Below are 14,198 nucleotides of genomic sequence, written 5' to 3'. Positions count from 1 at the left end.
TTATCACATCATTTATTTTATTCCATCATTTCACAAAAAGCGACACATGAATAACATGGTACTGCAGATCTTAAGGGGTCGCCACAAGAAAACAACAGTCTGTGCAAATAGTGCATTTTCATAGAGACACAGTGATTTAAAGCCAGACAGAGAAAAGACAGGACAGGTTAGTGTTTCTCAACCTCGACAGGTCAGGTGTGAGGAAAATGAGCCAACTGCTGAAGATTTCAAGCTGCATTTAAACCTGGTATGAATTCATGTGCATTGTATGTCTGTGGTCCCAATCAATAACAATACCTACATCCACATTTGTGGTTTAAATGCCATTTTTGTGGATACACAGAAAATATTTCCATCCAAGTCAACATCTTTGCTGATGATGTTATCCTATTTCTGAAGGGTGAAATCAGTTTTTATTGTCTTTACACTTTCCGTTTTAGATGTAAGCATGCCGGTATTGCACAGACCACCAAAAGTAAAACATCTGCTTTGCCTTTCAGATTACTTGGCTTAATTAGGGGGGTAGCTAAAAGTATTCCTGATATTTCAAAATCTGAATTCATCACAAAGACTAGAAGCATGCACCGGAGCAGGAGGTAGAAACACAGGGAGGTAGAGAGGAAGATTAAAAAGAAGAGCACATTTAAGGTCCCATTTTCCATAAATATTATCTGTGGAGAAGCTTCAGGTTGTTGACAGGCACGCTGTTTAGCATCAATATTGTCCATGGCTTTAAAGGCAACCATACAGCTTGCAGGGTTCATGCTTTTTGTCTGTAATGTTTAACGGCAACATGCTGTTGTCATGCTGTCAGCTGCACGAATCATTTCATGTTTTACAGCACAAAACACTATCATGCAGATCACTAACAGACCAACGATGAAGACACTGAGGAATATTGATGCTGTGTTCCAGAAATGTCGGAAAATCGGAAACCTAAAGACGACTGCATTTGAATTTCAAGAAGGGAGTACAGCCACAAGGTTTCCAAAAGAGATTCTGTTGATCGGACTTCAACATGGAGTTTACAATGTTAAGGCTGCCACACCATTGTTTCTAACTTAATGAATTGTTTTTTAAACTTAATTTTTTTTAAAAACCTTAGAACTGCACTACTCAAGATCTTAAACATGCAACAACAGATTTTTTTGGCCACTTGGGGGCAGCAGAACAAAGGTGCTAAAGGTGAAATAGCATTTGCACATACAGCTGCCGAAACTTTACCTAACAAATTCTTATCACCTGTTTATATAAAATTTGTCTGCTGCTGAAAATAATACCTGCAAAATGACCATCTGAATATTAATTACTCACTGCATGTTATGCCCAAAAAAAATTTTTTTCTCACATGCCTCCACGAAGAACGAACAATCCAAAACTGCTAAAACATTATGTTTAAAACACACCAGTACAGTCTGATGCACAGCCAAGTAGCATGCTCACGGCACGTTACTCATAGGCCTAAGTGTTTTATTTTGTAACATTTTAGCTAAAATGCATTGGTTGGGAAGCCTTGGGTTTTATTGCATGAGTTGTGTGAGAATTTGAGAAACTATGTTTTGATAAAGGTTTGCTGTTGTTAAATGCAGAATTACACTGGAATTCAGGGTACCAAATGGTGAATAATTGATATTCAAATGGTCATTTTGTAGGTGAAGTATTCTAGTAAGAATTCTTACATCCAGACATTGAATGAAACGCAGCATTGTAATAAGTTTATCATGCATGAATCTGTGGGTTATGTAAAAAAGAACAATAACAGTTAATTCCAGTCTGTAATTTCCTGACGGTCCTGAAAAGGATAATTACTTGTTCACATTTTCAATTATTAATGCAAAGTAGCTACAAGTGTCACTTAGTCTTTCAGTCAATGCACAGCAGTTCAGCTGAACATGCAAAGAGGAAATTTGTCTACAGGAAAAAAATATAAATAGAGAATAAAGTTTCCAATTATAAATGATCCCATTTTCTCTATAATGTAATTAGTACCAAATTATTAAGTCTTTCCAGAAAACTTTGCTATTAGGAAATTACAGTCCAGTAACATAAAGCATAACCAAAGGAACTACAAAGACCAGATCAGAGCATAAAAACAGGTCACTTAAGGCTTAATGTAGAATCCACAGTATGAGGAATGTAAATGAATGTATGTACAGGCTACAGTCTGTCATTTTTGGCACTTGTGATTTCCTGTTTGACATAAATATTAAATGCAGGGCAATATGAGACAAAATGGCTGTAGAGGTGTGACAGCGCCACGCAGCTCTTCATCCTCTTTTCTGCACCACTGTCTTCTTCATTAAAAAGTCTCTTATTTTAGTGCCCTTTCATACTCTCAACACAGAAGAGTCAGAGCTGCATTCGCTGGCCCTGGACATTGCATAGTGTTAGAGAATGAAGCCGTTTTTTTTAGGAGATTACAGAGTAATAGCTTGGTGGTGGTGAGGGGGCAGGAAGAGGCGGGTCAGGCCTCAGAGTCGATCACTTCTATTTTTTCCGTTTCTTCTTCTTCTTCTATATTCTGTAAACATGAGGCCTGGATTGTCAGGCACTGCAGAGTGCAACGCTCTGTCTGCTGGTCCACTTCTCTCCATGTTTGCATGTACATGTGTGTGTCTGTATGTGTTGCATATCAGCTCTTAGAGTCTCCTTGTTTTTCTGATGATGTTGTGTCTCTGTGTTAAGTGTGATGTTATTTGTGTGCATTTAGTCGCACTGCTGGTACAGAGGCTTTGTTCACAACCACAGCTGATGCCATTTTGGGGGTCATTTTGGCTGCAAATGATGTAAATTCAGGCAGTGAACAGAACAGTGAACAGTCTCTTATTCTCCTCTCCTAAATAATGGGAACATTTTAATCTCTGGGTGCAGTTTTACAGTGGGGGGCTGTAAGCCGGAGTCGAGTCCCGGCCGCTGCAGCACCTCTATGCGTGGGGTGCGTGCTCTAACCACTAAGCCACCGATGCCCCGTCTTATACATTTCTTAAAACTTGAGTTTTATTTTTGAATCTCCACGATGCATGTGGACACTAAAAAAAGAGGTCTGAGTAAGAAAACATGAGCAGCCAGACGATCAGACAAACTATAGACGAAACCAGATTATCCAGTTTATCTGAAACCACTATTTGAGCAGTCAAACTGAGAGCGAGCACACCTCAAGTATTGATAATAATCTGCCAGCCCTCAGGAAAACTACACACAACTACAGATCAAAGTCTGTCTGTAAACAGTGCTGGATGTTAAAAACAGACAGTCTGGGTGATCATTTTACCTGGCACCTTTGTTTTCTCCTCAAAGTACATTTAAATAACCTGGAGGTTTGTTTACAATCCGTTTACTCCTGTTTGTTGCCCTGTTAAAATATGCTGCCCCCAACCCTTCAGTACAATGTTATCTAACTGAAAGAACCAAAAAATGTAGTTTTCCTTTAACAATCCAGTACATCAGGTGTTTTCAGGCATTTCTGTTTTGTGGATAATTTTCATATTACAACCGGAATAAAAGTAAGGCTCTAAGTAGGTCAGACATTTGCATATTATAGCAAAATAGAAAATGTTGGCATTGAACTTTTCTGCAAACCACGAATAATATATTTGCACATTTCATACATATCATGTTAATATTTCTAAAGTAACGTAGTGTATGAACTGACTTTGTTATCATGAGATGGAAGGGACAGTGGATGGTGTGACACCTAAGCGAGACGCCTGCCAAGCTACAGACCACTGTTCTAGACCAACAAACAACAACACTACTTATGTTTTAGTGAGTCATTTTTGTGTTTCCAGCAGCTTTCTAGCCACCGAACTCATGTGTTTTGTAGCGATCTGTTGCTGTGTTTCCAGCAGCAGTAGTGCCACAAAAAGTGGATGTTTTTACCAAGACATTGCTGTGTTTCCAGCCAGGATAGTGCCACGTAAACAAGGTATTTTAAGCCAAAACATGATTATTTTTTTTTACTAACTATAGGCAAGTGGTTTTGTGCCTTTACCCAACCACATGTTAACCACAGTGACATTGGAAAGTAGAGTTTCAGCCTATGCACTACATAATAATGCACACATGTAATGTATCCGTGGTTTGCAGGAAGATATGTTGCCAACATTTTTCTCACGTCTTTTAAACTCTCAAAGTTTTTGTTTTTATAGATCAAACCAGTATAATGTTGTTGTGGGCGAGACAGACTGATGCGGAAAGATGCAGCACAGAGAGACTGCACCGAGTTCAAGGTTTTAACTGCACAAACACCCTAATAAGATTATTATAACTCAGCATTTTTTTTTCAAAATCACATTGTTTCCTCGCATGTTCAATAACAGTCCACAGACCAGGGGTTGGGAACCACTGTCGCACAAAGCAAGAGAAAACCAATTGCCTGGGCGGCTTGAAAACCTGTGACTACAAGCCACAAGAAAGTTATTATCAGTTACTGTTGTTAGTTATTTTTGTAACTGTAAAAAACACTAAAACAGCCATGATTTTAAAAAGGCTGCTCAGCTGTTTTCAGCCACCATGACCTCCAATCTGGCACCAGAGTCAGCCTTGTGAGCCTTCCATATGCTGTGTGTGAACACATGAATGCACAGGTAAGTCCCTCTGTCTCAGGTCCAGACCTCCATGGGCACCATGGCCTCCTTGGAGCCGATGGGAGGAAGCAGGTTCTGCTCGCACAGGAACTGAAGAGGAAACTGGACCAGAAAGCCACGGATCTTCTTCAGCTCCTCGTGAGCCCGAGCTGGGTCCTCCTTGTCCAGGCCTGATTTGGCCAGGTAGCCCTCAAGCTCCAGGATGTTACGGACATCACTGGACGGCAGACAACGGAAAACCTAAAGGAAAGAGGGCAGATGAGTCAGAAAGAGAACTGGGATTTGGTATCAAGAACTGGTCCTGATTCTGTTGACAAATTCCTGATGACACATTTTTAGTGACAAATTTTCCATTTATGTCACTATTGTGCATGTGTCATTGAACATGTTATTTTGTTGTTGTTGTTGTTGTTATTATTATTAATTATTATCATCATTATTATTATTATTATCATAGTCATAGGTGTAGATTTTGAGGTGGACATAGGGGACATGTCCCCCTCAATATTAAGAATATTTGCATTTGTCCCCTCTCAATAAAAAGAAGAGGGTGAATTTTATTTTGACAAAATTTAAGATATTTACACCACAAATCGATGCAGAAAAGGCACAAAAAGGTGCATAAGCATTCACGAGAATGCGGGAAATTAAAGGGAAAGGTCACCAATTTTCAACCAGCTTTTACTACGCCTGCCTCAAGAATTGTCCCTGGGGGATAAACAAAGTTTTTGTAATTGAAATGAATCATTACAATGTGGGGAATATGTGTTAATGAACTGTGGTAAACTTCCCTCCATCTAACCAGTGCCTAGATATTTCTGCTCCCCGCCCAGCAAAACTCCACTGGATGATGCAGATAACGCAAAAAGGGTCATCTGGTGGCGTTTTACTGACTCTCACTTGGTGCTTCTCAAAGTCAAGGAAGGATCCCTAAAGGCTGAGCTGTAAGGAGACTACATCTTTGAATCCCGCTGAAGGACTGTTCCAATGTCAAGCATCCTTCAAATTCTACAGAGGACCGAGTCCTTCCTTCAGAGAATTTTCAAGGATGCATGTGTGTATCCTCAGTGGGCATTAACTACAGTACCCACAATACTTTGCGCACAATTTGCCGGAATTGAAGGCGGGGGCTCATCAGTGACGCACACCTGGGCACTGGCTAGCCTGCTCCAATGTGTGGTCACCAAATGCTAGGAAGGACTCTTGTCTAGTCTCTGTAGAACCAGACTTGAAAGGACCCATCCTACCAAGGAAGCATCCTTGACTCAGACTGAAATCTGTTGTAAAATCAGGCAGTGCTGATCAAACATTAACCAAGATTCTGTTACTGTATTGCCTATTTCTCACCTAAAATGGTTTTTGAAACATGTTTTAGTGTCCTGTTTAGCTGTAATAGCGAGAGTTTGTAAACAGGAAGTGGCCGCCAAACTGTTTCCTGCACAGAGAAAACGGAGGCTGAAAAAAACTGAGAGGAAACGGTAAAATTAGGCAGCACTGATCAAATATAAACCAAGATTCTGTTACTGCGTTGTTTATTTCTCACCCCAAATGTTTTCAGAAACATGTTTTAGCTTATTATTTAGCTGAAATATGAGATAGTTTGCTACCAGCTGGCAGCCATTGTGTCAAATGGATGAGCTTGCATTTCGTCACCTACCAACGGGAGCGTTTATTGGTCTGGTGCAGCACAATGCACTCCGGTAGTTGTAGGTTTTTTACCGTTTGTAAAGACCATCTTTACAGTGATGAAATACTTCTTGAAGTGTTTGGTGCTCAAAAACCTCCCCATTTCATATGTGCCTCCTCCCAGTATTGAAACAAAACCTTTGTCCATGATCATAGCTATAAAGTTAATAAAAGCATGACGTAAATCTTGAAATCCAGCCATGGTAACAGAAGCACAGAGTAGCAGATGTAATATCAGACTGACCTTCTGGTAAATGGTGGCGTTGCGAGCACATGTCGCCATCCAGACCTCCTTGTAGAAGTGGTCACTGATAGGATCTGACACGTCAATGGAGGGGTCTGTGTGAGCGCCCAAAATCATCCTGAGAGAGAGGGACAGAGAAGAGGAGGAGGAGAAGGGAGAGAGACATGAAGAAACACTAACAGCACCAGAAAGGGAAACGATGAAACATTCCAGGAAACTGCGAGCTGACATATTTGGCAACAAGAAGCAGACATGATGCAATTTTGATGAAATTTACACAGAATAAAGAAGTACAATTAACTCATCTTTCTTACCAACTACAAGACAAAGGAGGTGTCTTTAAAATTAAAAAAAAACTAACTAAAAAAAAAAACTAAAACCAAAAGTGAAGCAATCAGAGACTTTTCATGCCATTACTCATTTCATGACCCCTCAGATTTATCTTCAACCCAATGGAGGGGTCCTGACCCACAGTTTGGAAACCACTAAATTTTAAATCTTGATTTAGAAGCTACTGATTTAAATGCCTTTTATTAAACTAAAGATAAATATCTATCAACAAAAATAAAAGGCATGCTTACTAAAAATAATACATGCAAAAGAAGCATCAATCTTCTCTTATTTCATGTTTGAAGTCATTAAACTATTGTTCACACAAATTGAATGTGAAAAGAGAGGCACAGGATAAATACAGAAATTAATAAAGTAAACCAGGATTCAGGATGTGTCAGTACTTGAAGCACTCAAGGCGGAGCTGCAGAGCGTATTTTCCGGCTTGATAAGGCTGCCCGTCCATCACTGCCGTCACTGTCTCTGAGTCCTCCACGATCACCGCCACCTCGCTGTCCCTCTTTCCCAGCATGCTCCTGTCGTTGATGTTGGCAGAACCTGCAGCAGCACAAAGGAACAAGTGATGTCACAGAAATCACCAGCAGATGGTGTTGCAACACCTCATAAGAGACTTCATGTTGAAGTTCATACAAAACTCAAAAACATCTTTATACATGAGTATGAGTGGAAAAATACAGGAACAGAGATATTTAAAAAATAAACATGTTTTCCTCATAAGTAAAATATACTGTCCATAATGAGTCATTGTAAGAGAACTGTTAAACTTTTAAAACATGAACTTATTGCTCCAAAACAGGCCTCCACTTTCAAATTAAGGGCATGAAAGTTAATGGTTTTGTTTATATTTCACAGAAATGTTTATCTTAATATCACTGGACAGAATTAAGGAAACACCTTATCTGGCTCATTTTTCCTCGAGCAAAAAAGGACACTGGCTACATCTGAAGTTCTACACTAACATGCCGTTTAGTACGTTAAAAAGGTAGGTGAAATATTTTAGCTTATTATGAAACCAACAGTATGCAAATTGCACAATTTCCAAGACGTCTCTGTGTAAACCATTCTCACTCCCCACTTGTCAAATACAGACGCTTGGTCAGTGGCCCTACATGTCAAAATATGACATACCAGGTTCTCTCCAGCATCAATTTTGGATTTTTAGGGATGGCGTGTCCATTTGGGCTCAATGGCTACACTGTATCTTTTCAAAATAAAATTCTGTTTTTAGGAAATGTATAGTTTCTGCTTGTTAAATGCATAGCCTTTATATTTTAAATGAAACTTAGAATGTGGGTAAAATACCTTTGAGTTTACTTCCTGAGGTTTAGGCAACAAAACTACATGGTTAGGCTTAGAAAAAAACACCATGGTTTCACTTGAAATAGCTACATTTATGTCATGTAACACTATGTGACATCACGTAGGTCACTAGCAAGGCAGGCTACACAAACAAGCACATTATGTTGTTATTAAAATAACTTGATTTACTTTCAGTGTCACACGGGACACGAACAGCTGGCTCCCAGGTGAGAGTCCTGAGTTTGTTTGACCCGTCCTATGTGGACTTTCTTGCTCTTTATTCTACAGCAGTTGCCCACTGCCTCAAAACATGCCGCCACCCAGTGCAAAAGGGTGCCTTAGTGCATCAGTGTCAGACGCCAAGGGCCACTAAAATTTGTTATTTAATTTTTCTCAAATTGCCAGTAGACATGAAGCTGGGACGATTTACCATGGTTATGCGTCTTCAACGGAAACAGTTTGTGGTTTTAACAACTGAGTGCATCCCAAAAAGATAAATACCACTGTATATTTACACCAAAGTATGTTGGAGCAATAGGGGACATACTGGGCATAATATAGTGCATGGTATGCAATTCCAGCTGCAGTGTCTGTCATTTGAATACGAAAAGTTCTAAAACTGATGACTGATTTTTTTTTTTTTTTTTAAATCCTGCCAAACTCTCAAATGGACCTCGAGGAAAATCTTAGAAAAAATATATAAATTCCTTAAAATTATTTTACTTTAATCTTAAGGATTTTTCTTGTTACAGTAACAGTTTTACCTCTGTAGGCCTGTAAAAATAACTCAAATCAACTCAACAGAAAAAATGGCTCAATGAAATGTAACAAGTTGCTTCAGTGGTCACAAGTTAAAAAAGGCTGGGTAATACAGCTTTATCTGGAGCCTCCACTCAGTTCACCACAGACAACACCTTGAAAGGTTCAGTGCAAGTACAAAAAAACATTTAGAAAAACGGAACCAGCGTGTGGTTGCTTTCATCTGCAGCTCTTCACTTTCCTGTTAGAATATACGGTTTATTTTTAGCATGAGTGGCTGCAGTGGAAACTGAAACCTCACCACAACCCACCACATGACTTTGATTTGCAACATTTTCAGGCTTTTAAAATCAGAAGTCATTTTTCCTCTGTGACTTCTCCTATATAAATGATACAGCTGTCTCTCTGCAGCTCCTGTTTCTTTCTCCTCTATTATACATGTTCAGCCCAGTGTCGGGGGAATATTTCATTACATCTGTCATCTTGTAATCTTGTAATGGAGAAATTCAAGCTGCTATACCAACATCAGCTAAACGTCTGGCGTGAGGAAAGTGAAGTCAGTGAAGTGGGCACAAAAAAAGGGTGAAGAACTCAATTTACCGATTATAACAGTGTTGTCGTCAGCAATGAGCATCTTGCTGTGGACGTAGATGAGCTCGGTGACCAGCTTCCCCTCCAGCTCAGCATGAGTCCTCAAACCAGTGATGGAGATGTAGTTCATCCACTGGTCTCCCACTGGAAAGCAGAAACAACCAATTAGGGTCAGAGTTATATATGGGAAGAGATCTGTGTCAACAGAGACTGTAAGTTTCCAGTTCATTGAACCTCTTAACAGCTGCCTTTTTTGCCTATTGGGCATACACAAATAAAAAAGCTAATGACCAAAGAACTATAAGGTCAAATTTAATACACAAGGCTTCATTTGAGGGTAACATCTTCTAGTTTATAAAACTATCCTTATTTGGCATGTGATTAAGAGACAACCTAAACTACATCAGTTCAAACATGGCTCAGAGGAGGTTTCCCTGTTCCTCATCTAAAATAAGTCATATCTGAATGACAGTAACTGGGACATGCTCACCAAATTCAGGACATGCTTACGGACAGTTGAGATTTTTTATTGTAAGAAATCTGAATCTTTTGAGTCTTTGCACATTGATATTCACAACATATGAAAATGAACCTGAAGGTATGAAATTAAACTAACAACATGCTATGCTTTAAAGAAACAGTGTGTAGGATTTAGTGGCATCTAGTGGTGAGGACTGCAGATTGCAACCAGCTGAAACTTCTCCATCGTATCAAATGTGAACTGGTTTGATTTCCTTCAGTGTCTCTTGTTCTGGAAGTTTTTACCGTGTGCCAAATTATCTGCAGAAGTCTCCTCCTCTCTAAAATGTACAGATGAGGGGCCTTATTTGTTCATTTCATTTATTTATCCACCTCCAATGAGGAAATGTAGATAAGCCAAAAAACATTCTGAGTGACAAAACTGTGCATAAGCCTGCCAGTACACAATTTTCTTTTATAAATCCCAAATCAACTTGGAATTGTCTACACGTGGATCAGCCTCACATCCCACCCTCTACACACCCACATTCAACCATAAATTAATGCTGATGCATAGACATGAGCTGGCTGATCAGTGGTTCCTTACGGTGAATCATGGCAATGACTAAGAGGAAAACCAAGAAAATGCATATTCCTGATGCAGAAATCAAGGTGCTTGTGGGTGAGCTGGAGGTTAGAAAGCACATAGCCTATTGTTAGGTGGGCAGTGGGGTCACAAGCTAAAGAAAAGGGAGCGAGTGGGAACTGTTGGCGCAGTGTACTGCAGTTATTTAATGCTGTTTGATGTTATCTTGGGTTTCTACAACTGACAGCGTTAATTATATCAGTTAGCCTGGTTACGTGGGTGAGGTGAAAATGACTCGGGTAAAGGAAAGCCAAACATTCCTGGATTCTGTCACCCGCCACAGCCTGGATTCATTAAGCTGTGCATGGTGCTCTCCACAGCTGACCACAAGTGTCAGCAGCACACAATCCAGCTCTGACCCTCTTCAAACACAAATAACACTGTTGCATTTTTATGTTTATGAAGTGAATCTATAAGAAACGTGTGATATGACGTGAATTTAAACATGTGAGAGATCATTATACGTACAATGATTCCTCTCGTATCGAATTTCCACAATGTGGCTTCGATTCACCACCTCCACATCTGTGTGGCCAATTTCTCCTGTCTCCAAAATGTGCGTACGCGTGGGTCAGAGTTTCCTTAAATTTCAGTACATTTCCTTGTCAAGTTTTTCTTTAAAAATCCCTATTTAAGCTTAGAAAGTGGCGTACGCACATTTCAAACCCTTTTTTGTGCGTACGCAATGGTTATAAATCAGGCCCCAGGTGATGAACCACTAAGCAGCTTCACGATACAAATCAGTGTTTCTCCGACACTGTTTGGCATGTCAGAGACAGGCAACTAGCCCAGCACCTGCTAACCTGTGCTTACCTTTTTTCAATGATAACTTAAGATCCAGATGTTCAGGAGGTTTTTATCAGGGGGTTGAATTATCCACAGAGGTCTCTTCCTCTCTAAAACAAACAGCCCCGCTAAAAACACTGAAAAAAGCAGTGAAGTGAAAACTTGAATGTCCCTATCTAAAACCAGTGTTAAGTTAGTCCATTCTGGGCAACTCTAGAAACATGGCGATGCAACATGGCAATCTGACACTGTCACTGACAGTGCAGTGCTGTATTGAATCTCTGAATAAAGTCGTTTTTTCTACCAAAAATATTTTGCGCTGGTCAGGGGGTAGGCTACTCGGCTGAAAAAATATTTCAAAGGGGCTACATTATTGAATAAAGTTTGAGAACCACAGCTTTAAAAGATTTGGCACTAACGTAAAGTATATGTGATCTGACATTGATAAAGTAAACCATCAGTGAGATTAAAGGCACCACTTATCTAAAAATACATAAAAGCAGAATGCAGATGTGTGCAGTTTTTTGGTTTCTGGCTCTTATGCGTGTTATTTCATATGCATGTGGTTTTGCATGTATGTATTTGGGCCAACATTGGGGTTCAGCTGTGTTTTTTTCTCATGAGTTTTAATGACAGACTAAATCAAATGTTACTTAAGTGATTCCTATATTACAGGTTACACGTATATGCCCCGTTTGTGCCCTCCAGCTGTAGGCTAAATATGGAAATTAAATTTATCCAACAGAGCAGCTTTACAGAGCACAAATAAGTTAAGATTAAACTTACTTATTCTGAGGGAGACTGCTGTCAGGAGTTGCAGTACAAAGTGGGGAAGAGTGAAAATATACAGTCTAGATACCAATAACAATTAGGTCCAAATAAGATGCAAGTCCAAAAATATACACAATATACACAATGCCAAACTTCTATTTTACTAATTATACTTACTCAATTTTAGTGAAGTTACATTTTCAATGCATGACTTTTACTTGTAACAGAGTATTTTTACTGTGTGGTATTAGTACCTTCACCACAGTAAAAGATCTTAATTCCTCCTTCACCAGTGCAGGTTACAGCTGAACATACAACCCGTGCACCCATATCTTCTGTTCACTGCAACAGCGGCCAGTAAGCTCGCAGTCCAACAGTGTGAACATGAGGTTAAAGCTGTCGTTGCCTTTGACTTACTCTCTCTCCTGACCTGGGAGATGATGGAGTGGTCTCCTCTGTTCATGGTCCTGCAGGGAGTGGAGGGACAGAAGTGGATGAGCCACAGAGCCACATTCCTCACAATATAACAAGAATGTAAGTGTGTGTCACTGTGTTTGCACGGGTAGGGCTGACTGTTGACTCAAAGGAATGGCACGTACACACAGACACACAGACACACAGACACACAGACACACACACACACACAGCGTTAACAGCACTGTAGTTAGAGAGTTAAGGTGTGGCAGTAATCTATCACTGGCTGCTTACAGGATTTAACCCTCACCAAACAAACTCACACACCAGGTGGGTTCATGGCAGCTTCCCCATTACACAGACACACACACACACACACACACGCACACACACACACACACACACACACACACACACACACCTGTAGTTGAAGTGCATGATGGCCTGGAGGGCGCTGCCCCCTCCGGTTTTGATGTCTCCTTCAAATCCCGGCAGCAGAGGCGTCACCACGTACACTCGGTACCTTTTACCCTCCCTAAAGACATTTTAAATCAGAGAGATACAACATTATTAATGTAATAATTTATGTATGAAATATTTATTTATCAAACAGCTGACGTAAGACTCCATAACAAAAGAACACAGAGGATGGATGGAGGACAGGACACATAACAGCTCATCAGATGATTTTTTTAAAGGATATTTTTATGGCTTTTGCCTTTAGTGGTCAGTATTAAGTGTAAAAGGGGGAGAGAGAGGGAATGACATGCAACAAAGGACACTGCCTTCAAACACCCACTCTGCTCACTGAGCTACTGGGTGCCCATATGCTGATGTACAGATTAGATTACTTAGATAATAAGAACAAATAAGAAGCAGCACACCATGTTCAAACAGTGTTGGGTAACAAATCTAGCAACCATATCTGGAGCATCCCTGGGCATGTTGTGAGCAAACACTGTCTAAATCTCCACCTGCCAGTTTACAAACACATCCTCATCTTCAGGAAACAACAATTTGGGAAAAAATGTAGAGCTGAAAAGGGACTAAAGAGCCGCAACCTCCACAGCTGACTGTGAGAGGCTGAGACAACTGACAGTCAAGAAAACATGCATTCAAATATATGCCTTAAAGGGACAGTTCACCCTTAAATTAAACATACATATTTTTTCCTCTTACCTGTGGTGCTATTTATCAGTCTAAATTGTTTTGGTGTTAGTTGCACAGTGTTGGAGATAACGGTCGGAGAGATGTCTGCCTTCTCTCCAGCATAATGGAACTAGATGGCACTCGCCTTGTGGTGCTCAAAGCGCCAAAAATTTCAGCATCAATGCCTCTTTCCAGAAATCATGACCCGGTTACTTAACATAATCCACAGACCTTGTTGTGAACAGTTTCATGTAGGAACTATTTTTCTTTCTACCAAATTACACCTGCCAACCGGATCACTGCACAGAAGGAAGTGTGCATCTACTCATGAACAAGAGGCTCGTCCTTGGGACAGTGTGAGGTGTAAACATAAATGGCATCCTCTTCAGCTGAGCTATAACGTTAGCTAGCTCAGTGGTGCTAGTTGAGCTTGCAGTTAATGAGGAAAGAGGAAAAA

The 14,198-nt window shown here is 40.1% G+C and overlaps 1 protein-coding gene across 3 annotated transcripts in view; it reads right to left on the bottom strand.

Annotated features, from left to right (window-relative positions):
- pld1b (phospholipase D1b) overlaps window positions 1-14,198 on the bottom strand; it is a 74,751-nt gene continuing 60,553 nt past the window's right edge. For all 3 annotated transcript variants that reach the window (XM_050056884.1, XM_050056885.1, XM_050056883.1), the window contains exons 21-26: window positions 13,014-13,127; window positions 12,596-12,645; window positions 9,526-9,660; window positions 7,251-7,404; window positions 6,517-6,634; window positions 1-4,826 (exon numbers count right to left, since the gene is read on the bottom strand). In XM_050056884.1, coding sequence (XP_049912841.1) covers window positions 4,602-4,826; window positions 6,517-6,634; window positions 7,251-7,404; window positions 9,526-9,660; window positions 12,596-12,645; window positions 13,014-13,127 — 796 coding nt within the window. In that variant the 3' untranslated portion in view covers window positions 1-4,601. The remainder of the gene's footprint in view (window positions 4,827-6,516; window positions 6,635-7,250; window positions 7,405-9,525; window positions 9,661-12,595; window positions 12,646-13,013; window positions 13,128-14,198) is intronic.

Source organism: Epinephelus moara, chromosome 11 (assembly GCF_006386435.1).
Source record: "Epinephelus moara isolate mb chromosome 11, YSFRI_EMoa_1.0, whole genome shotgun sequence".
Classification (NCBI taxonomy): domain Eukaryota; kingdom Metazoa; phylum Chordata; class Actinopteri; order Perciformes; family Serranidae; genus Epinephelus; species Epinephelus moara.
The sequence above is the reverse complement of the archived record's forward strand: the minus strand, read 5'-3'. Positions and strand labels throughout refer to the sequence as shown.